The following is a 26,403-nucleotide window of genomic DNA, read 5'->3' on the forward strand; positions in this document are numbered from 1 at the left end:
CCCTCCCCCAAGTCCCATAATCGCATTCATGAAAAATAATCAGTCATGCAGTGTTTACAATGCAGCTTCCCATAGTTGCGTTTACCTTTATTTAATATGTGGCTCTTTTTATATAGCTCTGCTCAATGTGGTATGAAGGCAGGTTTGATACAAAAGTAGTACCACCGTAGCAGTAGTGCCACCACTATAGCATGTTGTTGCTGGCTTTGCACACATAGTTTCCGTGTGTTTCTGTGTGTGTGGGTAGCCGTGTATTAATGCTCAGCTTTCTCTCCTCTTGCTGGCACCCCAGGCTGAGGCTCAAAGGGAGATACAGGTAGGACTTGAGTTCGCGGTCTCTTCTCCTCTCCCCAACACAAACCTCGTTTAAAATGAAAAGTAATGCCTTGATGAAGCTGTCCTTCCCCAAAAGTCCTGATAAAGTGTCGTTCTGCAGTCAGTGTTTGTTTTCATCAGCAGTATTGCATCATTATTCTGCCTATAGATGTCTACCTATATTGGTCACAACTTGCATGTATTTCAACTCATATTTATAATGCACTTTTGTACTGTTGTTTTCTAACTGCTGTTTTATGTTCACTGCAGCAGATTTGAGATTTTTTATTAATAGAATAAAGGAATAGATAAAAATGTGAAGAAGGTACAGTTGTGGTTTTAAGGTAATGTCCCCCCTTTGGGAACAGCCTAAAGACAACTTCAGTCAATAGCACTGGCCTGATTAGAAACAGCCTAAAGACAACTTCAGTCAATAGCACTGGCCTGATTAGAGGGGGGGGGGATTTTTAAAATTTTATCATAGAGCTGTTGAGTTGATTATTTAATGTATATAATGGTTTTGAAAATTAGCAATGCTGTGATTAAAAAGTGAAAAAACTTGTGGTTCATTTTATTTTTCAAATTTAGTGTGTAAAGGGTTTATCGTGAGCTTCACTTTGTGAACAACATTGCTTCTCATATTGGTGATCACCTGTATGCAGTAAGGGGCTCTCTTAACATTTATGTTCTGTGTTGTGTAAAGATGGTTTTGATGAAAACAGTTCCTCCCTCTTTCTCTCTCTCTCTCTCTCTCTCTCTCTCTCTCTCTCTCTCTCTCTCTCTCTTTTTATTTTTTTGTTGTGTTCAGTATCCTGTGCATTATTAGGTGGCTTCTTATCGTACTATGAAGAAGAAAGAATCACTGTGAATGTAAAAAGTGAATTGTAGTTATTTAAAGGATGGTACAGATTTTTGTAGTTCCTTTGCTAAGTTATGGGGAAGTTTGATTGAGCATTCTATTCTTAGATTATTGTAGTCTTGTATGGCAGCCTTTAAACAGTAAAACTGAGGTCATGGTGATTTTTGATCTGGTACATGAAAGTAAAGTTGGATGTGGGTCCTGCGATTCTTTTTGACAACAGTATGAAATGTTGAAACCTTGTCTTCGTGTCATTGCTTTACAAATAGAGTAGACCAATAACCTTACAAATATCTGTGAATGTTATCAGCTGTCACAGCTTGGGCCTTTGTAAGGGCCATGATTGCTATTGTTGTGAAGTGTGCATTTGATACTTTAAAGGATTTGTCGCACCATTAAACAAGTTTTCTATAGCTTGGCCCATGTATATTGATGATGTTGCTCACTTGTAGAGTGTGATTAGCCCTCTATTCTAGGTCTTGATATTTGGAATCAGTAGCACTGAAAAGAATGATCTCCATCTAATACATCTTCCTATGTTGATGAGGGCTTGTGCATCATAAAACCCAGTAGGGGAATGCATTTAACCAATTGTTTTTTTGTGAGGATGTGGAAGAGTGATTATCTGGAAGTCAATTAAAACATTTATATCACTTTTTCATAGGCTATTTGTTTCTTGGGCATTTGATCTAAATTTTTTGCATTGCCTTCCTCTCTAAATACAAGAAAAGAGCTTGTGTTTAGAGGTTCCAACAGTGCGACTTGTCCTTTATTTTGAATGTGTTTATACTTACTCTTTGTTGTCCAGTGTTGTGCTTTCCCGCTCTACCTGTCCTTCTCTTTATTTAATTGTGCTTTGTGCTAGCCCCCCTCAAATCTACATGCAACAAGAGTAGAGTGGCAGGAGGAAAAGGGTTTTCTGACTCGAAGAGAAGTGCCGCTCTCCCTCCGTGCTTTATTTAGATTAGGTTTTGGACTGTCACTGTTCTTTCATCTTGTTTCCTTAGTGTCTCTAGAATCTCCACTCCTTGTATTTGTTGTTATCCAATTTTCTTCCACAGCTGCTGCACAAAATAAAAACAAAGCCCAATCAAAAGATAATTGACGCCCCCCCCCCCCCCCCCCCCCCCCCCAACGACCTTCTGTCACTAAGATGGACACACCTAGACATAATATTTCTTATGCTGATTGTATTTATTTTCTGCATCTCTCCCACAGACTCTGTTGTCCCGTAAGGGCGGCATCATGGCCTCTGTGTACTCTCTACACCAGCAGGATGGTAACATGACGCTAGAGCTCTCGCTGCAGATCAACCGCAAGCTGCAGGCTGTGTTGGAGGACACTCTGCTCAAGAACATCACTCTCAAGGTACAGTCCTGTCTCTCAGGTCATGTTGAGCTCTGCCAGTAATATTTTTATTTCATGAATAAATGAATGTTCATTTTTAGTGTCTGCAAATAAATGCGTGAATCAATGAATCACTTGCTGTTTAGACTATGGTTTAGCAGTGGTACATCTCAAAGATTCATTATTTGCTACTCTATTCTCTGCTCGTTATTAATTTCATGAATGAGCAAGGACACCCAGCCAACTGTGCGAAACTTGGCTGAGTGCACAGGTCAGCTCGCTTGCTGGTTCATAATGTCACAATGCCTTCCCATAAGCGCCTTGTGTGTTGATCTTCAAGAAACAATGCACATTTCGTTCAAGCATAGGCTGATTCTATCACTCTGACGTCTGATGTCTGCAATCCGTCTGCTCGTTTCTTGGTCCAGTAATGAATCAGTAGGCCTTGGTCTAGGCCTATCAAGTGTTTGCTTTGACACCACAGTACAGCCAGCCCATGGTTACTCTAGGCATAGCATGTCATGCAACCACTCCCTGTCTATAATTGCAGTCCCACTAGCAGGTGATGTGCTGAATTCAGGGTAATCAGAGCTACCCATCAGGCCAGAAGTGAAGTGTTAGTGCATCATTTAACCCTGTGCCAACAAAATGGTCTCCTGGGTTTTTTTTAGCACACCCTCTGAGCTTGAGGTTAACGAATCAGCATTGAGAGCAGGCAACACCACTACCCTCAGAGGTATGTAAGGGAACTGGGCTTTAGTAAAATACAATCTAGCACACACATAGTGAAATCAGTGAGACACAGAAGTCTTTTTGTTATGTATGAATTTCACGATGATAGAATTATAGGCTCTTTCATAGGAAGTAGATAGTTGAATAATTGGGTCAAAATTTTACATGAATTATGCCCCATACACCATGTCAACATATGTGCTGGGTTCCTTGTTGTGCAGATATAGTTTTTTTTACATTGATTTTTTTATTCACATCTGCCAGGATCAGAGCTGTTTTTTCCTAGACTAAAAAGCCTTTCTCCTTTTTTTTGTGCTCCGCCATGGTCTACTTTCTACTAAATTTGCTGAACGCTGTGAAGTTGTTATGTAGTGTAATCTCTGATGGAGAGGAAAGCGCCCACTCACTGGATAGTGCCCTCATACGACTGCAGATTCCTAACATGCAACTGAAGTGAGCAGGCTAGGCATGTATCTGTCGCTGAAAACTACCGTTACATTTGAAATAATTATTTCCTTGGCGTATACCTGCCTTTTGCCCAGATTATAGAGTCATACCGTGTAGCTCCCTACCCCCTCTCTCTCATTACAACCACTTTGGTTAACAAAATGTACTGTCTTGTTTTAAGTAAACCTTCCCTCACTGATGCCAATTTTATTTTGCCATGTACAAATTGTTTTCACCTTGTGCGTGTTTTGAATATAACATTTTTAAAAAGAATAAGTTATTGCCATGCCTGTATTATGATTTTGTTTATTTTTATGTTTTAAATAGGAGAACCTGGACACTCTGGGTGAGGAGATAGCACGACTCTCACAGCAGAACAGAAAGCTACAGCTTCATCTTCAAGATCTAGAGAAACGCTGACCCCGTTCTTGTGAATGTGTGAACACTTGGTGAATGTATTAGTGGCTGTGGGTTTTGTGCTTTGTACTGTTCTATGCATGGGTATGATTGTGTGTGTGTGTGTGTGTTTGAAGATGAGTAAGACGTGGTGAGACAGGAGTGACAATGTTGTGCAGGGATTGCTCTGTGATGGCTTTGATTGTGGATCTGCGTGATTGAGTTTTGCTGAGTGTGCTTGTGCAAGAGACTTTGTTACGTGGACTGCAGCAATAGAGTCGACTTTCTCCAAAACCACTCTTGGCTCTTTTGTATACTTGGCTTGATGAACCACAGTCTATCTCAGCTTGATTATTTTAAAGATTAGAACATGCTTTCTGAATATTTATTAACTTTATTTTAGCTATTCCAGCTTTACTGGTTCGAAAAGCATTTTTAAAGTGAAAGCAGCAGTCAGCAGACCTTGTCCGTTGAAAATTCAGTTATATTCAAAGTGTGTAAACATTTTGAGAACTGTAATACTTTTTTAGCCTTTTTTTCTTGCTGTGAATTTCTCTATCTGGGTCCTTTTGAAATGAGGTGCCATTGGTTTTGTTCATGTCTATTGTGTTGATCTTTTGAGGGAAAATATATACAGTGGTCTCCGCCTAAATGCACGCCATACAAAAGCACACTCCGCTCAACCGCACGCTTTCGTCATCTGATGGGTTTTTTACTATATACCTTAGACATACAAACGCACGGTCACACCCTCTAAATGCCCGCTCCGATCTGTAAAACACGCGGACAGGTGGGACCTAAAGCTTGACTAAGGGACATTTTCCCTACAATCTGCACAGCTTTCATTAAGACAAGCCTAGAAAACGGGATATTTGGTGAGACTGCCCCTCACGCTGAACAAAGAGAGTGATGGACAGCGTTTTCACACCCAACTTTCCACAGACACATAGATCTAGGTCTAGGATTGGTCGGTGAAATGTTGGGGGACTGAAATGTTTTTTGATTGGTCACTGGAAATGCATCTTTGAGAGAAGGTTTCGGACTGGTGTTTGGGTAACTGCATGTAATGTTTAATTAGACCTAGGCCTATGAGTGAATGCGCAACACGCGTGAATGCTGTAAAACACTAGATAGGCTTCTATAGGATTAAAGATTAGTCAAATAAGCCTAATCAGCTGCGCTTGAAGAACTTATAACGTACTTGTTCAACGAATAACAAAAGAAAAATTAATGTTTCTCTGAGTCTGATGTTGTCCTTGAATTTACTGCCGGGGGTGGTCGCTTGGAAAGCCACGTGGTTGGGCTGTCGTCTCTATGACTATCTCCAATAGTTTCCTCTTAGGCTATCTGTTCCTGACAATTTATGGGGCATCATTACTTTGAGTCTGGCTTTCTGCGCCCCCATTCAATGCCTTTATATTCTTTACAGCAGTCGGGGAATCCTTCACATAACAGTCACATGCCGCCACATTATCGGCCCAAAGTGACCCCCACCCCTAAGGGAGGTCACTAGAATATCAAGGCCATGAGATAACTTCGTCCCTTCTTCCCTTTGCAAAGGTTCATGTAAACGCATGCTCCGTATAAATACCCGCCGAGGAGCCCTCCCGAGCACCGTGTATTTAGGCGGAGACTACTGTATATGCAAAATAGGATTGGTACACCTGATGTTTGTTTGAATTAGGGGGAAAAAGATCCCTTTGTCTTTGTTGGTCTACTTTTGGACAGGCAGTTTTTGTGCTGACTTCAGGGCAATTCAGTATTTCTGCACATGGGAGTGCTTTCCTTGATGTTGTTGTGTAGACCAATGTAAAGACATTTTCAGCTGTACAAGTATTTTTGTTTGATGAAGTCTCGCAAATCAGATTATGTTGATTGGCCTGTGGGTCGTAGGAACTATATATATGTGTCTTGCTAAGTGTCAATCACAGTATGCATTGCTTCTTTGTTGAGTCTTCAATGCATTTATTATGTTGTCTGTAGTGTTTGTAGCGAATGGTTCGGCTGCTGGACTCATGATTAAAATTCTGGATGATGCAACACCCGACATCGTGTCCCTGGGAAAGGAGGGACATTTTGTCCCTCCACCTTTGTGTACCTTTAGTCATGACATTGGCTTGTGATACCCCAGTGATAGACTGGTGTCCTGTTCTGGGGGGTGATCTCATATCATCTATTCCCCCCATCAAGCTGTGGAAATAAAGTATAGCAGGGAAATATATTAGTGTAGTAGGAGAGGTTATCATGTACAATGGTAGACAGCGTAGCATCCTCAGTTCTTTGTAAGTGGGCTATACTGTAGCAGATTGTGTGCTCTGGGAAAACTTTATGAGAATATGTAAAATGTTGCTGTCCTGGTTTAAGTTTTAAGTAATGTATCTGGTGACCTGTGTTATGAATTTGTATTTTATGTGCTCAAAGAATAATAACCGTTGTACATAAAAATGCGTATTTTGGGACCAAATCTTTATTTAAATGTTCTGAATACTTGTGTATGGTTTTTGTTTCATCGAACAGAAAAATTCTCTCAGCAACAAAAGAGGAGGATGACTCTTAGTAGTCTTAGCTTTCATGTTTCTATTCTGGAAAGAGTGCTGGGTCTTGCAAACATCAAAAAACTTTGAATTTTGATTGTGGCATTACCTTACTATGACAAAAAAAAAAGTATGTACAATTTGGTTCTTTCCAGCCATTCTCATGAATTCAGTTGTAACTATTTTGACATGTGTTGTCAGATATTTCCCCAACATATGAGCTGGTTCGCACAATTATGTTGAGATTCTCTTGGTCAGACTATTTTACACCACTATGTATCACGGTACATATCTGAGAAGATCTGTGGTGTGGGTTGTGCAGCATAATTCTTTACTGCATGAATAGTAGTCACAATTTATCATAGGCTGAACTGGAAGCGAGCCCTCATTCATTTCAGTGACTTCGAACGATGCTGCATGGCCTCCCCAAAAAAAAGAATTTGTGTGTACATGTGGGACATGTGGTCTTATGCAATTTACGCTGGTGAAGATTTGAGTGAAGCTGGTGTTCATTAAGGTTGTTGCCATCAAGAAAACATTTGTTGTGGCTGAGTTTTTTAAAAGATGTTTTTTTTTTTTTGCACGGAGGGGCGAATGTCTAGATAGTGCATCACCACAGCTTCTTACTACTGGCAGTGTATATCTTTGCTGTATATATCAATGCACACAGGCTAGTGCTTTATGGCCTAGTGATATTCACTGTTAGTGTTTGTAAACACCTGGTGATGAAAATGCCAGCGAAGTACAGTATTGTCATTGTGCATTATATTATTGTTTTCAGGCTGTCCTTGCTTTTGTCAGTAGTATCACTGGTTGTCTTTGTGCTTGAGGCTAATCCAAAGTGCATTCTGGGGTGCCACTTAACTATAGTTCCTGAATTTCTGTGACTAAAAATAGGCAGATCAAACATACCGCAAAAGCTTTTATAAGATTAGAGTCTTGCGATCTGAATCTGAAATTAAGGGAATTATGCACAATATTTTTACATGGCAGTTAATACAAGTGATGCATTTAGTTCTCAGCATGATGTCGATTCATCATTTTGCATACATTTTGTACTATTCCTAAGTTTACAGATGGATGCTCTTTCCATAGTTTCTAGTCATGGTTTATGCTTGGAGAAATGTGTCCTTTTTCAAGATGACTTGCGGTGCACAAGAACCCAACTTATCTAATATTTTATGGTCATACTCCTGCTATACTTAGGTGGCACCCCAGTGCAACTACATGGACAAAAGGTATGCAGTTGTGGTTTTGAATTATTATTAGTAGAGTAGTAGTAAGCAGATGTTTCCCTTACATTGCTTTGCAAGTTCTGTACAGATGTGTGAAAAGATACTGTTCCATATTTGAAGGGCTGTGCAATTATTTCTTTTCTTATGTATTTATTATGGTATCCAGCACTAATGGAGGTAATGTTTGACGTAGCTTGCGTGGGATAAACTTTGAACCTTTAGACAAGTATGAATGTGAACTTGCTTTTTTGCAAAATTAGCAACTTTTCTCAATGTGGTTTGCCAAGTTAAAATTGAAAATGCAGTCAAACCTCGTTATACCGCCCTACATTATACCACCAGGCTTTGCCAATTAATGGAAAGAACACCTATTTTATATAAACTTAGTATTTGTGCCTTTACATTGCCATCTACCAACTACCCGAGTTGCATAGTCCTTGTTAAACTAATATAAATTTGCCGCACAGTACCTCTGGAAAACTGACAGTCAGGTGTATACACTACACCTGCTGGTAAATATCTGGCGTTGCTAGTGCTAGATATCAGCCCGATGACCCCAAGAGGATTTTATTTTGTGAGGACTCAAGCTCAAGTCTACATAACTCTTAACAAGTCTGAGGTAGCCTAAGGACTGACAGGCATTGGGTAAAAGCCTGTACATCAACAGGAACCATGAAACATATATAGCCTAGCTTCTGATCTGGCAGAAATGTTCAATTTGAATTTATGTAAAGTTCAGATGAGTGTGAATTTTTACACACACATGTAGATCACACAGCAGAATCATTTCCCCTTTCATTTGGCAGTGGGGGCTATTTAACAGAACAGCATTGAAACCTTAAACTTAAACCTCTAGCCCCACTTTTCTGCTAACTCCAACAAGGATGGCTGTATAAGTATAAGGAGGTTTGACTGTAGAAAGTGGATTCAAAATGGTTAAAATGTGTTTGTCTTAGGTCCATGTTCTGAAGTAATGAAATCAGCTTTTTATGCATAGGTGAGATGGTCAATACATTTTCCTCTTGTTGCAAATAATCCAAATGAAATATTGAGTAATTTTTGTAGGCCTGTGTTCCACTGATGATAAATGAACTTCATCAACATGAGTAGGATCCAGGCTTGAAATTTTCTCAACCTTTCCTGGAATTTATTTCTTTTCTACTGTCTTCAAAGTTTTGTGCTAGTTGACTTAACTTTTAACAAGAACATAGAGAGTTGATTTTGCAATGGCTCTAGTTTCGGCAAAGCACTCTAGAAAATGCGTGAGGGATAGACATTAAAAAAACAACTATGTTTTCAAGTGCACCCAATTTTTTCGCTGATGTTTGTAATGTCGAATATTAAATGTCTTCGTGTTGTCATGTTTTTGTTAGAGGTGGAATTTTCTCTTGCATCTGGGTATTTGTGTGTACTGTACGTATGCTACAGAGTGTGCTTCTATCTTCGCATGGGAGATTAACACATCATACATGTATTCTTAACATTCCGTACTTCTCAACAAAATGAGTCATTAAAGTTGGAAGATTTTATTTTTTCAAAATATGAAACATTTTAATTTGCTTTAATTCGAAATATCTTTTTTACATCTCTGGTATTGATATGGCTCCAAAGATCACACTGTTTCATAACAAAACTGAGTCATTCATTTTAGTTCACGCGGAGAGGGAGACATTTCTGAGAGAGTTCTCTATGTAGACCTTTAGATTTTAGTGGTGAAATATTTTGGAGTCAGCACTTTCATGTAATATTGAATTTAAGTGTTTCCTATTCCTAAAAAGGTAGTGGTAGTAGGTAGTTGATGTATCAAAACTTAGTTTTGCTACTGTTTGCTCGAAAGTCATCAAATTAAAAAATGTATGTATGTACAATGTACTTCCATTTGTGACAGGAGCAGAGTTGTACTGTTATGGTTCTTTGTGCAGATGCTGCCATCCATTGTGTTGTCTGTTGGAACATGAATGTTCTTATGTTCTGGTGCCAGTATCACCAAATGCGTTCTCATTCCTTTGTTCTGATGCAGTGTATGTGTTCATGTACTGTGTCCATTGTGACTCACAGTGATTACAGTAAAGTGATGGATCAGGTCATGAAGTTGTTTTTCTTGTATTTAGAACTCTATACAAGTTTACTTTTGTTTTTAAATCAAACGGAGTATACAGACAATACAGTGGAACTTGCTTTAACGGAAACCTGTCGAAATGAAATCTCCGCTCTCCCCTCTTGATAAAGTCCTCTATAAATTATAATTTCCTCTATAAAACAGAAACCTAATGTGGAAACGGAAAGAGAAATCCCTTTCCTTTGGAGGGTTTTCACCTGTCTTAAGACAGAAAATGCTTTGTCCACTCAGCCCATGGAAACTTTCCTGGACAGCCAGAATCGTGAAATTAGTTTGACCAGTGCCTGCTGCCCTGATCGTAGGGCCAGCGGAGAAAAGAGTTCCTCGAATCGTTACATGTAAGGGATGGGCAGCATTGGTTGACTGTGTTTCCTGCACCAATGGGTGGGGCAACGGGTGTAAGAAGTATACTTGTTGGGAGCAAAGGAGATGTTCAGACGTGTGTTTTAATAAAAGGTCAAACTGGTCCTATCATGAGATGCATGCATCAGTCCTACTTATCCATTATCTTATCAGAGAGAATAGCACACTTGAGAGGTGTGGTGTAAAATTTTGACAATTGTTTCCCGAACGGACAAGCGACCCTTGATCCCACAGGTTGGGCCTCTGACACCCCCCCTCCTAAATTTCTGAGATGGAAAATGTCCAAGTCTAAGAGGCCCTACACATCATGTACGTTCCAAACCGCTGGTTCAGAATTGAAAGGTAAACCTGGCAGCAGAACCTCAGATGTGGATGAAAAACTGCTAGGAAAAAGTTAAACCGGGAGGCCGAACTAGCAGTTCAAAAGTGTTGGATTTTCTGTTTTCAGTTCAGCATGTTCCATCGACGAAGGCCTTTGTGTCACGTCACGGGTTAAGCCGGCTTACATTGTCACAGCCAAAATCTTACCCGCACATAAAATCTGATTACAATTTTTAAATGAGCGACCATGTTTTAAGACACAACCTGAGCAGAATTTGTTTTTTCAATAAAGAGAATACAAAATTACACGTACATATATGCATTCACTGAAGGCAAAGGGGTTCAGTACGGGGTTGGTCTCTGTGTCAAGATTCGCAGCAGATCTAAAGAACACACTTGATTGTCTGCACAAGCTAAACAGCTTAACATGTTGCAAAATAGCAACATGGTCGAAAGAGAAAATTCTTCCATTCATTGAAATAATATACAGATCCCATGATAGCCATTGGAAAATAAAATCCAAAGATTGCCTGGAGGAGCACAGGCACATAAGAATCTGATCCATTTTGTAAGAAGCTTTTAACCTGACGCAAACAAGGATTCGGTGATATTAGTGATAAAAAAATATTAGCAACCTGCGCTCGTCTTTCCAGAAGGAATTTTAAAAAACATTGAGAGAAGCCAGTTGTCTGATACAGGGTCTGATGAAGTATATTGGCCCAAGCTGTGGTACTTTTCAAGTCCGCTATTTCACTCGCTCTCTCTCTCTATCTATTATCTATAGCACACACAGATATTGAAACAAACAAAGACACATACACAAAAGCTAAAATCATTCTTGACAAATACACATGCTTGCAAGTCTCCCCCCCCCCCCTCTCCAAGCCACTTGCACACACATACACACACACGCATTCGTTAAAAAATACTGAAATCATCAGGAGAAGGCCATTATTCCTGCATTGGTAGATCTATGGCTCAAGTGATCTGTTTTCTGAAGCCAGACTTTATCCACATTTTTCCATTTTTGTTTTCCTTTGCAACGAGCAGCACTTAAATGGCAAGCAAATTGTCATTGTCAGTACACAGTACTCGCTGCGGTTAAACAACACATGATGTGGATGACACCCCAGCGGTCGAATGGCAGTTTTGCGAGGCAGTTCGAACACCGGTTCCCACTCCGATTAAAACCGCCTGGTTGGAACATACACGTATATGTGTTGGGCCCTGTACCGTATATAATGTGTTGGGCCCCTAATATGGAACTTTTGTTCGGGTTCCCCCACCTGACTATATATATGTGGCCTTCGGGTCAAACATAACAAAATTTTAGGCAAATCTACACAACACAAAAGACAACAAAGACCCCCTCCCCTTTCCAATAAACAAAAGTGCAACAGTGGATTTTCTTTTTTTTCTTCCTTTTTAAAATTTATTACTGACAGATAAAAATTGAAATCTGTACTCTGATGTCCCATGCCAGTGTCACAAATGATACTTTGAGTACGATGCACTCATCGCCTGCCAAGACATTAAAAACGACAACAAGCATTACCACAGTAGCTTCAGATGTCTTCGCACCTTGAACACATTACAATTACAACTACATGTACAGACATGAGAATTTCATCATTCCTCTCCATTCTCATTCATATATTATATACACATACATCTGTATTGTACAGAATTGGTTCTCTTACAAATGCTTTGGGGAGCCATAACGGGATAAATTGACGCACATTGACAGTTCACCATAATAGAATATGAGCCGTACAATAAGATAAAAGAAAAGGGACATAAAATACCCAGTAGCTGTCCTGACAATAGGAGAAGGTCTGAGATTACAAATGGTACAACAATCCTATACAGTTGGTGGCTACTTGGACCAATCAATACACAATGCAGCCCTCACAGCACAAAATGAACATTCCACTCGTAACATATGAATCTTTCCAAATTAAAAAGCATATATACTTGTAAACAGTTTTTAAAAATATTATGAAAAAAAAGTAAATGAAATATGACTGGTTAATACAGGCATCTTTTGGGACTGGGATGATCCCTTGTCCATGTTGGGCCATTTGAAAAAAAAATGTCAATAAAGGATCTGTGTTGGGGACCAGAAAGTGGATAGAAAGAGTTAAAAAAATACAACACAGAACACTAAAACAGAGAAACCGCAATACTGCTGGCTTGATGTAAATTAAAATATACACAGAACACAGGGCACAACAGTTTTAGAAAAAGGCCAAATCCTGGTGTAAATCACAGACAGTCCCTGAGATATGCTTACTAACAATAGAGGTGATAAAATTTTTATGTGTAGAGCAGTGATGTAGCAATGCAATAGTTGAATTACATCTTTCCAACCATAATCCGAAATAATAATGCCCTAGTGCTGATTATCAGGAGTTGCATAATGATGCAGTTTTGTGGAGAAAATTACAGCAAAATACGCAACATGTTAAAAGTAGGTCTGTCCACATAATCATTTGTTCGCATCAAAAAGGACAAATTTTAATCAGGCTGCTGTACCAGTCATATCTCTAACAAAAGTTAATAGGTAAAAGTCAACATCTTCTGTGAACAGCAGTAGCCTAGCTCTCTCAGCACACAACATGTTGGAACTGTGAAAAACATCTGACTCTAGTAGGTGTAGACAGCAAAGAGCATCAGAATTCGAAGACAGCATGCAACTGTCCCTCTGTTTTAACCAGTGAATACAAAAGAAGAGGATAATGTTTTAGGAAACTCCTTGAAAAAAAAAATGAGAAAGAGTTGGCATCATTGGTATTGAATACTTATTTCATCCCTCCAAGCACAAAAGAAGTAAACCACTGGAAAATGCACGAGAAAATTACTCAAGAAGGACTGTTTTGGAAGAGAAAGAAGCCCCAGCCCCTCCAATGTGTCAATAGTGGACTTGAAGGAACCAGTTTTAATTTGAAAAAAAAACAAACAAACAAAAATCTCTAAATTCAAAGCACGTCTCCAACTCTGATGATTTACCTTTTTCGCCTTATATCCCTTATATCCACGCTAAAAAAATCCTGGCCCCAAAAACACACGCAATGATATAGTTTGGTATACAGACCAATCATCAAAACCATTTGACAATCATAGTGAAAATATTACCCTCATCATACCAAGAGATGGGCCCCCACCTGAAATAACTTATCTGTACACTGGACGATGATACAAATGTCTTGGGATCAGTCATGTGAGAACTTTCATCTGCTAAAAATTCAAGCATCTGAGAGGACAACTTTTGCCAGGCACAGCTGACTATCAATGAGTTGATGTCATCAGGGGAGCGAAAAAAAGAAGAGTCAACTCAACTCATATATCATTCACTTTGGGAGTCACGGAATCAAGGGACTTAATACTTTCTTTTTTTTTGTGCTGATTTAACTTTTTACTCTTTACTGAATCTCTCTAGAGCGCATTTTCTTCAAGCAATTTTTCTAATGAGTGGTGGAGAAACTCAAATCAAAATTCAATTTCAGCACGGTTTGAATAACATTTCAGTAGGATGGAGAACTCTATGAGTGCAAAACTAAACTTGATTTATTCCTGTTTATCTAATGCTAAATACTGATCCCACACAATAGGCCTATTCAAATTCATATATGGCATGGCAAGCAAGATAGACGAACCAATTAAAATCAAATGGCACTGCAACAGAGAGCAACTTTTACTTAATGCCTTGCTGTGTGCCATCCCGTTCCGTTTTGTGGGAAAAGGAAGCAGTAGTCGCAGGGTTGTTGTTGACATGGTTATTCTGTCATGATGTCACACACACACACTCCGCTTTGTTGAGGCACTGTGAAGGCCTACTGCACGTTGATCTGTTCACATGTACTTTTATGTGAAGTATCACCAGTGTCAAAACTTTGCTGTGAAGTATCTGACTTCTTTTAAAAAAAATAAAAAATTCAGGCGTCCCACACTTGTAGCCAGGGGTAAAAACAAAGCACTTCAATTCAGTGTATCTACATTTAGTTGAGCTCAGCATATCCCTCTGACTTTTAAAGATGTACAGAAGAAGAGGTCCTGGAACCTGAGAAAAAGGATTATTCAAGAGAATTACAGACAAAAACACCCCCTCCCCCCCCCTCCCGATTATTCTACACTAATTGTCTCAAAAACTTGAATCATGTTATGACTGCAAGACATGTACATCAATCAGATAGTGCAGACATTAAAACGTAATCCTCCACATTAATGTCTGTATCATTGATCAGGGTGGGGTGAAAGAAGGAGCGTGTGAGTGTGGGCGACCTTTCTTTTCACAAATCATGAAATCAGATCACGACTGGCTCAACTTCAGTGCCTCTTCTTCTTCACATCCAGAATCCTCAGACACTTCAGAGTCTTCCTTTGACGCCTTCGGGGATCGTATATAGGTAGCCGGCTCTTCTCCCTTCACCACATTTGCATTGACGATCACAGAGGTAACATCTGAGCCCGGCACTTCAAACATAGAGTCCAGCAAGATTGTCTCCTGTTAGAAGGGGGAAAAAAAGACAAATGAAGTTGGGGACAAGGTCAAAATTTGCAAAACATAAATTGGAGAAATTAAAAATAAATGCTCACAAAAACTAATGCAACATGGTGAAATCAGTCGGTAGTCAATATTTGGGCACATGGAATCATTGGAACAATCTTAAAGTTTCTTTATTTGCCCTGCTTTTGATTTTTTTAAAACCTGTCTATTTTGAACAGAAGTCGAGATATTTGCCATTGAAGGGTGGGGTCACCTTGTGTCAGGGGTAAAATTAGTCAGAAAATGGACGTCAAATTTGGGTGACTCCCAAAGCTGAAGTGTCCATGGAACCTGCAAATTTTACATTTTTTCTGCCTTTGATCAACATTATTCAGTGAAATTCACAAGAAATGTTTTTTTAAAATATAAAAGGAGTTGAGCCCAAAACAAAAATGATAAAAATCACCCAACAGGTGGAAAAATGTTGGTATCTTCGCCAGACATTTCACCCCCAGTAACGAATTTTACCTGGACCATATTCCTAAAACAAACGCAGTGGAGTGGTTAAGATTAAAGTAAAGATCATAAAAAATCAATAATTTCAACGTCACTTACTCATCCCTTCTTCATAGCCCCTCCCCCCCCCCCCTGAAAAAATCAATTTCTTTTTTGAATACGTAAAACATGAAAAAGCTGTGAAAGGCTGGAAGAATTTTTTATCTATCTCATCCAGAGATAGGGAGAACAAACTATGATTGACATGGAGTAATATAAAAGTTGTCAATCCAAAAGACAACCAATGTCAGTTTCAAAGACGGTAACCACTTGCCCCCTCCCCCCGAGAGCGAAAGAAGCTGTCTGTATCAAGCACAACCTGCATGTTACAAATGTTGTGTTATCAGACTATTACCGACAAATTTCCGGGTGGTAACGAAAGCGAAAGTAGATCTTGATTTTCCAAATCGAGCCTCGGTGTTGGACATACACTTTCGCTTGCCGCCATAGCTGCCTGTTCCCGTGAAACGTACTCTCAAACCGGGAAAAGTTGAATGAATATCACAATCATGACCAGCAAAAATGAACTTAAAAATGCTATCGGATTTTGTTTTCAAATATTTGAGAACATTTTTATGCATTTCCACGGGTCTTTCGCGGGACAATTTATAGATTTCCTCAAATTGCCGGGGCATTCCCGGGTCTTGGCGTTTTTTTTTCAAATTCGCGGGTAATTACCGGGGCCTGGCAGTCACCCTGCTGTAACCATAGCCACCACTCAGGAATTTAAGAACCAGTGAGTCCAGAGGCCATATCTTGGAACATCTATGTTTTTGGAAGGGAAAAATGTCATAAATGTTAACCATTCTGAATTAAAATAAAATGTATTTGAACCCCCCCCCCCCCCCAAAACAAACAAGACACTAACAAGCATTTGATCCCATTTGGTGATTAAAAAATCCACTGTTTGTTACCAGCTAGTGTCTCATAAAAAGGCTTCTTTCACTTTCAACTTGTCCAACGATATAGAGCAGTACGTATGGAGACAATACCTTTGCCACTGTACTTCACAACAGACGCAATGTGCAGCACCCGGCTTGTTCAATTTTCGAACGAACTGTTGAAGTGCACACCATCTGCTTCTTTCTTAATACAGCTCCATTTATTTTTGCATTCCTCATCAATTTCTCTCAAATTTTCACTGTTTTCAAAGACAACTCGGAGCGCCATCGTCCTGACGCTCCATCGATAGTCGACACTGTTGCTCCACAATAAAAAATGTGAACCTTCAGCTCTAGGCACAGTACGGAAGTAGGAAGCTACGTGCGGACATGCGCAAGCCGCATTTTCGTCTCACTCCTGGTTCCGTGTTTTCCGTGTGTAAAAAAAAGTATCGCAATTTGCTACCGAGAGTGTTCCAGGGGAGGAAGGAGGAAAATAGCAGGAAAAGCTAGAAGAAGCGGAAGTAACGGAGTTTCTGCTATTTGGCAGAGAAGTGGCTGCTATGTGTAACTCACCATGATAGCTCTCAGTCCACGGGCACCAGTTTTCCTCTCCAGGGCCAGCCTCGAGATAGCTCTTCGAGCATCATCCTGGACGTCCAAGTGGATCTAAGAAAGGAATGCCAGATGTTAAAATTTGCATAAACATTCAAAGACACACACTCTCAGACAGCAAACCATAAGATCAATATGACCCGCAGATGTTGAGTTGTAGACGAGAGCAGGCCAACATGAAGAGAGACACATTTTACCAGGATCAGAAAATAAAAGCAGTAATGCTGAACAGAGACATAACGACTGCTTAGTGTAAGACTGCGCCATATGCCATTTTGAAAAGTGACATATGGCAGTCTTACTTACGTTGAGCAGTTGACAAGAAGTAGACAATACCCGTGTATCCACCAGCCATCGTCACAGAAATTGTTTAACACATCACACCCTAAGGGTCTGAACGGGAAGGAACCTACCTCCTGTGAAAGCAAGCATTCAAAAAACACATTCTAAAAATACTAAACAAATTCCAAAAATCCTGAAAAAATAAAAATTAGAAAGAGAAATGAATGTAGTTTCTCAAAAATTTAACTTTATGTAGGCACAAACTGTTGGAAATGCTCGAACTTAGTTCAATAGCTGTGTCCTACTCGTCACTTTCGCTCTCAGGCTGGTGGTCCGGCCTTAGATCCAAATTCTACATCTAATTAATCTGAATCGCCCCCAAACTCTTACTACAATGTTTTCATCAATATCTGATTTATCTTATTTGTCATTTGCTTGTTCTTGCTCAAATCCATCATTAACAATTGTGTTGCCTTTCAACAAGTCGAGACACCTTTGAAGTGTCGGAAACACGGTCGCACTTTCAATCTGTTTTAATACTAAAACTACAGACCTGAAAATTTTCATTTTGGTACCAAAAGGAAAAAGAAACATTTTGCAATAATTATGTAAAATTAAATTCCGGGCCCCTAGTCTCGTTAAGGCGAGACTTCATTTCTAAAGACGCCTGGTTGGAGTAGGCGATTTCGAGCAGGATAGGGTGGAGCGCGTAGGGAAGTGATCTCGGGCGAATGAGGGTGTAATGAGTTAACAAATATATAAATTAAAGATATTGATGTACACAAAAGACCAAAATGCATTCCTATTATTAAAAACATACCAACTTAACCAACCCCATCCCCTCCCCACACAAACTGCCCTTAACTTATAAACAACAACATTGAATATATATTGTATTACTTGAGCAAACCTTTTATGGAGAAGCACTAAAGATATTTCCACTCATAAACAGCAAGGCAACAACAGAAGGGTGCAGGAATAAGACCACAACATTGGTACAATTTTTTGAGACACATGACCCACTCACCTTATCCATGCCAAAGAGGGCCTGGTATTGTGGCACAAGAGCATTCCGTGGCTCCACCAGGATGCGGACCAGCATATCCTCCGTGAGGCTGTGGAAGGGAACCACCACGGGCAGCCGACCCACAAACTCTGGGATCATTCCAAACTCGATCATGTCTCTGGCTTCCACCTGTGCATAGAGTATTGAACCCTCAAACACTAACGTTAACACAAACAAGATATTATACAAACCTATCTTAACATGTGTCTTGGAGCCACCAAAAAAAAAAAAAAAATTAATTAAATAAATTAAATGAAGCCAAAATCACTGAGGAATTAGCTGCAATCAGTCCCCTAAAATACAATGCCAGAGCTCATACATTTATTTTTAGGATTCCCTTTTTCACTCTGTGACAGTGCCCATCAAACTAACATATGAATAGGGTAACCCCTGCCAACTTGCACCTCATTTTTAGACCTGCATGTGAGCCTCAACCAGATTGTATGAAAATTTTGCGCACTCCCCCCCCCCAAATAAAACAATCGATTTCCCTCCATAAGAGCTTTCGTGGGTGTCATAAAAGGAAGGACTTCTGAGTAACGAGCGACCACCCCAACACACACAATAAAGAAGAGACCTAACTCTAACCCAAACCTTATCTCTAGGCCTGCCCCCCAAAAAGTACCTGCAACGACACTCATGTAAAAAGGCCAGCACAAGTCCAAAAATGAAAAAAAACAAAAAAACACTCCAAAACGAACAAGGAGCATAATATTGCCTAGATCTAAATCTAGATTTCTAAATCTACATTGCTATAATAGGGTTTGATACAATAACACAATAGAATTGGAATATGAATCCTCCATATAAGTCTAGACCTAGTAATCTAGATCTAGATAGAAAAGAACAAGTGAATAGGAAAGGCCTTGAACAAGAAATCCGATTCCGATTCCGAACAGAGGGACTCAGCTCAGTCTGAGTCTAGATCTAGATCTAGATTCTAAATAAATAATTCACGCACCTGATGAAATGCATTTTAACAACATTAATATTACAGCACAACCTATGATAGGGTTTGACACAATAGAATTGGAATATGAATCCTCCATTGAGGTCTATAATGATCTATAAATCTAGATCTAGTAGAACAAGTGAGTCGGACTTGTTGAATGAATCCACATGATCTGAACAATCAGTCAACAAACGAAATTCAAAATGGCCGCTCAAGCATGAAACTGAAAGTAGATAATTTAGGTCGTCCTCCTTTTTCGTATTCATATTTCTACTCAGGTTCCGACAATTATGTCGAAAACGCCGACGTCGACAATCGCCATGAAAATGAAAGTGCCGACAAAGCCGACGGGAGAAAAAGGGGACGCTGGCAGTCGACCAGGCCTCGCACTTCGCACATTGACTAATACAGGTGGGCCTAGCGTCCCTAGCGATAGCATCGGCCAGCTCATGGGTCGGGTCGCGATTGTCGGATTTCATACGATTGTTAGCAAACATGCAGGTCTACATTTTAATCAATTCCAAGAAAATCAGAAAAAGGACAGAGCAGATGGTAAGAAAACCTTTCAAACAATGAAACTTCTGTCGAGACACATACAAAATCGGTAACCACACGATGTTGGCTAGGCAAAGCACAGTAACACAAGAATGGTCACTATCAAAACTGAAATAACAGTAATGGGAGAGAAATAGGATCAGTTGCTGGCCCCCATTTAATCTTTTCACATTGACATCACCGATACTAAATGCATGCTTTATGCAAAACTAATCACAATGTTTTCTTGTTGTAACAGAAGTATCATATAACATCTCGGGATATTGTGATTGAATTACCAAGTTCTTAGTCTTACAGGGCACAAGGCAAGAGATATACAGGCTCAGAGCAAATATAAATCAAATCCCTGACGGAAAAAAAATCCGTTTTCTAGCACTGAATCAGTATACAAAAAGTTTTAAAACAAGCATGAATTACCAATGGCCGGGAAAGTCCCCCCAGCCAACTAATGTCTCAAGATTTAATGTCTTCCAAGACTTCACAAAAAAATAAAGCTGTTCTAATTTGTTCATAATGATGTCACAAGAAAAATCCAACAGAGATATGAACTAAACCTGACCTGCTTCAAAAAGGCATCTTTTTCTTCGTTGTCCTGAACAGCATTGGAGCTCTCCGTCTGACTCTTGACATCAGCCTCAGAGGCAGCACGCCGGCCTTCCTTGCCAGACTTCAGGGTGCCGAAGCCAAGGTACTAGCACACAGAAAAAAATAAAGGAAGGCAAACCATTAAAATATCATAATTTGTCCATCTTTAACTCAATGAACAGAAGAAACACTCCAAAGGAAACAACAAAAGTGAAAACTCCCATACATATAGATGTACATCATTTGGACGAAACATATGGTCTACCTAATTCTATTCTTTTGTCACTTAAGAATGTACACACACCCTGTCCTAATTCGTGAATTTGTGGCAAATTGCAAAATATTCAAGGTCTGTTCTCAAAACAGGGCTTGCTTCATTATGATTCAAGTTGAAACAAATTCAATTTTACACACCTACTGTTGCAATGTGTTTAGAACTGGATGCTTAACACAACACATTATCACAGAAAATAAAGAAGAGGCGGTGTAACAAGAAATATTTCTGCTAAATCAACAATAAAAATCCACATATAACTCTTTCTCCCCCAACCACTCACCTTCTCATTTTTACGTCGACTAATGATACGATCCAGACCATTGAAAGCCCCAGAAGCCACGAATAAAATGTTTGTGGTATCCACTTGCACTGTCTCTCCCCTGAGTTTGCGCGAGTTGCGCTCAGGCACACTGACCACCGTTCCTTCAAGCAATTTGAGCATTCCCTGCTGCACTCCCTCTCCACCCACATCACGGAGCTGGTGAATGCCTGGCACTGACCCAATCTTGTCCACCTCATCAAGAAACACAATACCTGTGAGATGAAAAAATACATAATGTCAACAGGCTCACAAACGAAATTGCTACACCATTGCTCAAAAGAGAAACATTGACTATGAGCCCATCTCTTCCACTTCATCAAGGAACACAATACCTATGACACAAAACAATGCATCATGTAAACAGGCTCACAAATAAACCCATTCCACCATCGCTCAAAAAGAGAAATTACACCGAGTCTGAGTAAAGAAAGGCACATCAACACAATAGTGGTCGTTTGCTGCTGGGAAAATGAAAGTTAGACAGACAGACAGACAGACAGACAGACAGACAGACAGACAGACAGACAGACAGACAGACAGACAGACAGACAGACAGACACAAGGAGACAGACAGAAAGAAACAAAAGAGGGAAAAGTACAGAGAAAGAACATATCAGTGGTGCACTCTAACTACCTGCAGAGAAATCTATCAAGGTACAAGCCCCGAATTAAAAATTTAAGAAATAAAACATGCCTCCATACCAAAGATTCAGCAGGTGCATCTTTTATTCAACTAAACTAATCTGCCATTTGCAGTGGCTAAGAGGCAAAAACACAAGGTTGCCCTGAGCTTCGAGACCAAGCTGTAAGGTATTGTAAAAAGGCAATTAAAAAAAAAAATCACAAGCACATGCTAAGATTTTATATTCTTTAAAACGGAAAATATACTCACCTTGTTGAGCTTTCTCTATATTGTAGTTGGCATCTTGCAGCAGTTTAGCTATCACACTCTCAATGTCTTCTCCAACGTACCCTGCCTGGGTGAGGGTGGTGCAGTCACAGATGGCAAACGGGACATCCAGACAGCGCGCAAGGGTCTGAGCCAAGAGAGTTTTGCCTGGGTGGGGGCCAAGGGAAATAATTAGCTGCATGACATAGCACACCCACACACCCAAAACTGTCATTGGCCAAGTAATGCGCATTTTGCATTGAAGAAACATTACGAGTAAAATAATAAGTGTTTCACACTGATGTTTTGGGACATTCCTCATTTCCTGATTTAAAAAATCCAGAAAAGCAACTATGCGTAAAATCGACAGGTCTTCAAGGTTCAAAGACTTCAAACCAAGAATAGCGCTCAGTGTATTTCCCTGAGTATGCCTGGCTGCAAATGAGAAATTGACAATTGCAGTTGACAAAGACGGATATACATTAAAGACAGCATTTGATTGAACCCTGAACAGGCATCCAAGTCCATGTTGTACATATAAAAGGAAATAACAATGAAAATTTGTATGACAAAAAAACAAAAAAAAACAAACCACCCCCTCCAAAAAACCCAAAAAACAACAAAAACCCAATGCCAATCCAAGGGAAATATTGTAAAGTTGTTAAAACTTTTGATGGATGGGGGGACATAAGATTATAAGCTATCCTTTAAGCTTAAAACATATTTAAAGCTACAGCAGCATAAACTAGAAGAAATGTTATAGCACTAACCAGATCCTGTGGGTCCCAACATAAGAATGTTGCTCTTTTCCAGCTGCAGTTCGTGTGTCCCTGCATCAAGAATATCCGACTTTTTGGCTGTCTCCTCTTGGCTTGTGCTCGTCTGACTCTGCTGGGTGGTACCTGAGGGACCCAAGGGACCAGTGACTGCTATCTGAAGCATATCTGTGATGGTCAAGAGACAGAGCCTCTTTCAGTGCATTTCATGACAGTAAAATGAGTGAAAATAAAATGGGTCATGAAAAATGTCCATCATGAATTGAGACATTTCTGTCACAGCCCTTGCAAAGTTTGAAGCATTTCTAAAAAACACTCCCCTTATTAGGAAGTCTTCTTAAAACTGACGAGTACAGAAAAGAATTATAAAGGAAAAAATTGAGAAAATTTCGCAGTATCACTAAATACATGCATGAACTAACAATACTAATAAAAATAACGATACATTGTATTTTGGGGTGTGAACCAATTTTCTACGAGAGCCTCTATGTGCTTCACAGTATCATTACATTAACAAAATGTTAAAGGTTTTGAAACACTGACAACATTCATATATACAAAAGTCGGGGTGCCCAACAATATTTCCTGAAAAAATTTACTACTTAGGAAAAAAATTTACCACCCAGCAAATCAAGCCACCCACCAGCTTGAACATCTGTTCTCAGTCACCATGAGAGGAAAAGGTGGACATATCTTGACATTCCAGACCCCCCCCCCCCTCTCCCCACAACAGTTACATTTTCGTTTGAAGAGACAGATCATGACCGACAAAATTATGATCGCTTCGCCTTCAAGCAGTTACAGGGATGTAGTGGATGGCTTTTTGATAAATCAAAATGTGACGCGTAAAAATTTCAGTCAAACAATAGTAGACCTTGATAAAGAACACAGACACATTGTTTATTTTGCTAAATTTTGCAATACATTAAAGATGCAATGCGTTTAAAAATGAAATTTCTGACGTAAGTGGATACACTTTGAAGAAACTTTAAGCTGTAGTCTGCAAGGACTATACGGGGATATTGGAAGATTCCTCATCTTCCCATGCAAGGCACCTGACCCTCATCAGCCAGAAACAGTTTGAACATTGTCGTCACGGTGGCTTGAAAAAGCCAGTTTTAAACTTGTGGAATTCGTAGGTTTGTTTGAAGTTGGTTTTAAAAAAAGGCATTTTCAACCTTTGATGAACAGAGCGCTCAGTAGACAGAATCTAAAGTTGAAAATGCTCCAGGAACCAAACATAATGGAAAACAAAGGTGATTCCTGCAAATGCAACACAGTGGACTATGAGTCAGTGTATTTATAAATGTCAGACAGCAAGATGATCTTTACAGTGCAGTCAAAAATTCATGGCGCAACTTGTTCTCAAACATCTCTATAACGGGTGAATCTATATAACTTAAACTTTGCACAGCAGTTTGTATCAATTTATCTTAACATATTCATATTTTTCCACAACAATTGAGGCTACATTTAAAAACGTATCTTCATGAATTTATATAAATACTTAAATGGGGCCAACTGGTCACCCCACAGCTCGTGTTATAGTAACACTGCAGGTGTTGTGTGAGCTCATTAATGCAGGCCGAAGAAGGATTGCACCGTCTCGGTATTTACGGTCTCTGGGCTCAAGTAGACCCATACAGTATGAGAGTTGTAAGAACTGTGGGGGTGGGTGGACCAAAATTTGGGTGGGGCTTAGGTTTCTTCCAGTTTTTTACCACCAAATAGCAAGCAATAAGAATTAAACAGTGATGATTTTTCTATACTCACGGTGAGCGACGGCAGTTTGAGAACCATTCAAACGAGAAGAGTTGCCTTTGTTTTCAATTTCTTTGTTCTTAGTTAAATTCTTGTTGATGGTGGGGACGAAACCGATTCACCTCCAAATTTCCTCTAATTAGTTTCCGTGTGATGAAAAAGTTATAACTGTTAAATCTCAGCAGCACAAACACAAACATAGCACTTTAAACATAATACTTCTATGAGTTGGATTAGGTCGTGTAGTCGAGAAAGTTGAACGCACCCAACAAAGAACCAATGAGCGCATAGGTTTCTGTGTCAGTAGGGGAAAGTGTGTCGTAAACTTTCACCCCATTGTCAGGGCTAGGAGAGCGTGAGCCCTCGCTACAGTGTTATTTTTTCCCAGTCTTCTACCTTTTTACAAGAAGAGTTTCATTACGGACGGACTGTGGGAAAGGGGCTCATCATTGCTGAGCCCTAAAGACATTTGATTGGCTGCTGGGTTACTATAGTTGTAAGCGGGGACAACAGTGATTGGATAAGCGAGGAAGCCGCCAGGTTGATCACTCTGTGTTCATTCCGCGAGGTCATAACGGTTTCAACTGCTTATTTCATTATGGAGAAACTTTCATATACTTTGGGATAGAGTTGGGGGTGGTGGTTGGGGAGGGGGTAGGGGCTCGAGCCTGTGAGCCCTTCACTACCCACCGCCACTGTGTGGGAGGGCAAGATTCAATGACACTGAAAATCTGCTAGTCTTGAACAGAAAGCTACAATATTGTTATAATTTACTATCACCCACCCAATGAAACGCAAACATTTAAGTTCAATAACATGGCTTACAAGGTATGAAAGATCTCGATTCCACAAACTGCCTGCACCAATGCGCGCTTTGCAGAGAGCTCTAAATCTAATAAAAATTCTGAAATTTGCTTCCAAGTTTTTGTCCTCTGGTGTTGCCTTCAGTACTCCCCCCCCCCCCCCTAGTATCTTTAAAAAAAAAAAAATCAATAATCCCCTTCCACATTCCATAGCCCTAAATTTCGCAACGCTCAGACTTTGAATGAACTTTAGTGATCCAACAATCGCTGGTGCTCACATGATGCCGTATCTTGTGATGCAAACGCGTGCAGGTTCACAGACCGGTAAACACTTGTATTTTCTCCCCCCCCCCCCCCCCAAGTGACAGCACAGTGATGAGTCCGAGGTACTGATTAAATTTTATTTGCACGGCGACACAGTGTTCATATTACAGAACCTGCAAGTGACAAATCACCCGCAATTTTCTGGGTGGTAACGAAAGCGAAAGTAGATCTTGATTTTCGCGATCGAACCTCGGTGTCACATACACTTCCATCTGCCGCCATAGCCGCCTTTTCGCGTGAAATGCACTCTCGGACAGGGAAAAGGTGAACGAATATTATATATTAATATTTATAATCGTGACCGGCAAAAACGGAGTCATATACCGCAGCTAGGGTTCACTGAAAGGTATTGCAGGCTTCATCACTTGGTACGCAGGTTAATTTACGACTGTTTACTACCATCACGGCACATTTACTACCATTTACAAACTTTACGACTTTTTTACGACTTTATGAAGTACAGACTTCTATGTTGAATGTTCTTTTTCAATGGGTTCTATGTTAATTTACATTTTATAGCAATATTTTTCGAAACCTAATTCTTTTTTTAAACATTCACTTAGTCCAAAAAACTATTGAACATGCTGTGAAATTCTGGAGCAGATT

At 39.8% G+C, this 26,403-nt stretch overlaps 2 protein-coding genes across 6 annotated transcripts in view; one reads left to right on the top strand and one right to left on the bottom strand.

Annotated features, from left to right (window-relative positions):
• The window catches only part of LOC101852863 (coiled-coil domain-containing protein 186), a 36,794-nt gene extending 31,777 nt beyond the window's left edge, over positions 1–5,017 (top strand). For 3 of the 5 annotated variants that reach the window (XM_005102242.3, XM_005102244.3, XM_035970766.1), the window contains exons 19-21: positions 293–316; positions 2,393–2,542; positions 4,028–5,017. In XM_005102242.3, the coding sequence (XP_005102299.1) occupies positions 293–316; positions 2,393–2,542; positions 4,028–4,120 (267 nt within the window). In that variant the 3' untranslated portion in view covers positions 4,121–5,017. The remainder of the gene's footprint in view (positions 1–292; positions 317–2,392; positions 2,543–4,027) is intronic. The other 2 variants (XM_005102245.3, XM_005102246.3) reach the window with 1 other exon arrangement.
• A 7,055-nt stretch (positions 5,018–12,072) lies between these two features.
• Positions 12,073–26,403, bottom strand: part of LOC101853707 (ATP-dependent Clp protease ATP-binding subunit clpX-like, mitochondrial) — a 32,237-nt gene continuing 17,906 nt past the window's right edge. Inside the window, exons 6-12 of the mRNA XM_005102247.3 lie at positions 22,904–23,077; positions 22,137–22,301; positions 21,203–21,456; positions 20,620–20,751; positions 18,515–18,682; positions 17,167–17,259; positions 12,073–15,172 (exon numbers count right to left, since the gene is read on the bottom strand). Coding sequence (XP_005102304.1) covers positions 14,978–15,172; positions 17,167–17,259; positions 18,515–18,682; positions 20,620–20,751; positions 21,203–21,456; positions 22,137–22,301; positions 22,904–23,077 — 1,181 coding nt within the window. The 3' untranslated portion in view covers positions 12,073–14,977. The remainder of the gene's footprint in view (positions 15,173–17,166; positions 17,260–18,514; positions 18,683–20,619; positions 20,752–21,202; positions 21,457–22,136; positions 22,302–22,903; positions 23,078–26,403) is intronic.

This window comes from Aplysia californica, unplaced genomic scaffold, assembly GCF_000002075.1.
Source record: "Aplysia californica isolate F4 #8 unplaced genomic scaffold, AplCal3.0 scaffold00318, whole genome shotgun sequence".
Classification (NCBI taxonomy): domain Eukaryota; kingdom Metazoa; phylum Mollusca; class Gastropoda; order Aplysiida; family Aplysiidae; genus Aplysia; species Aplysia californica.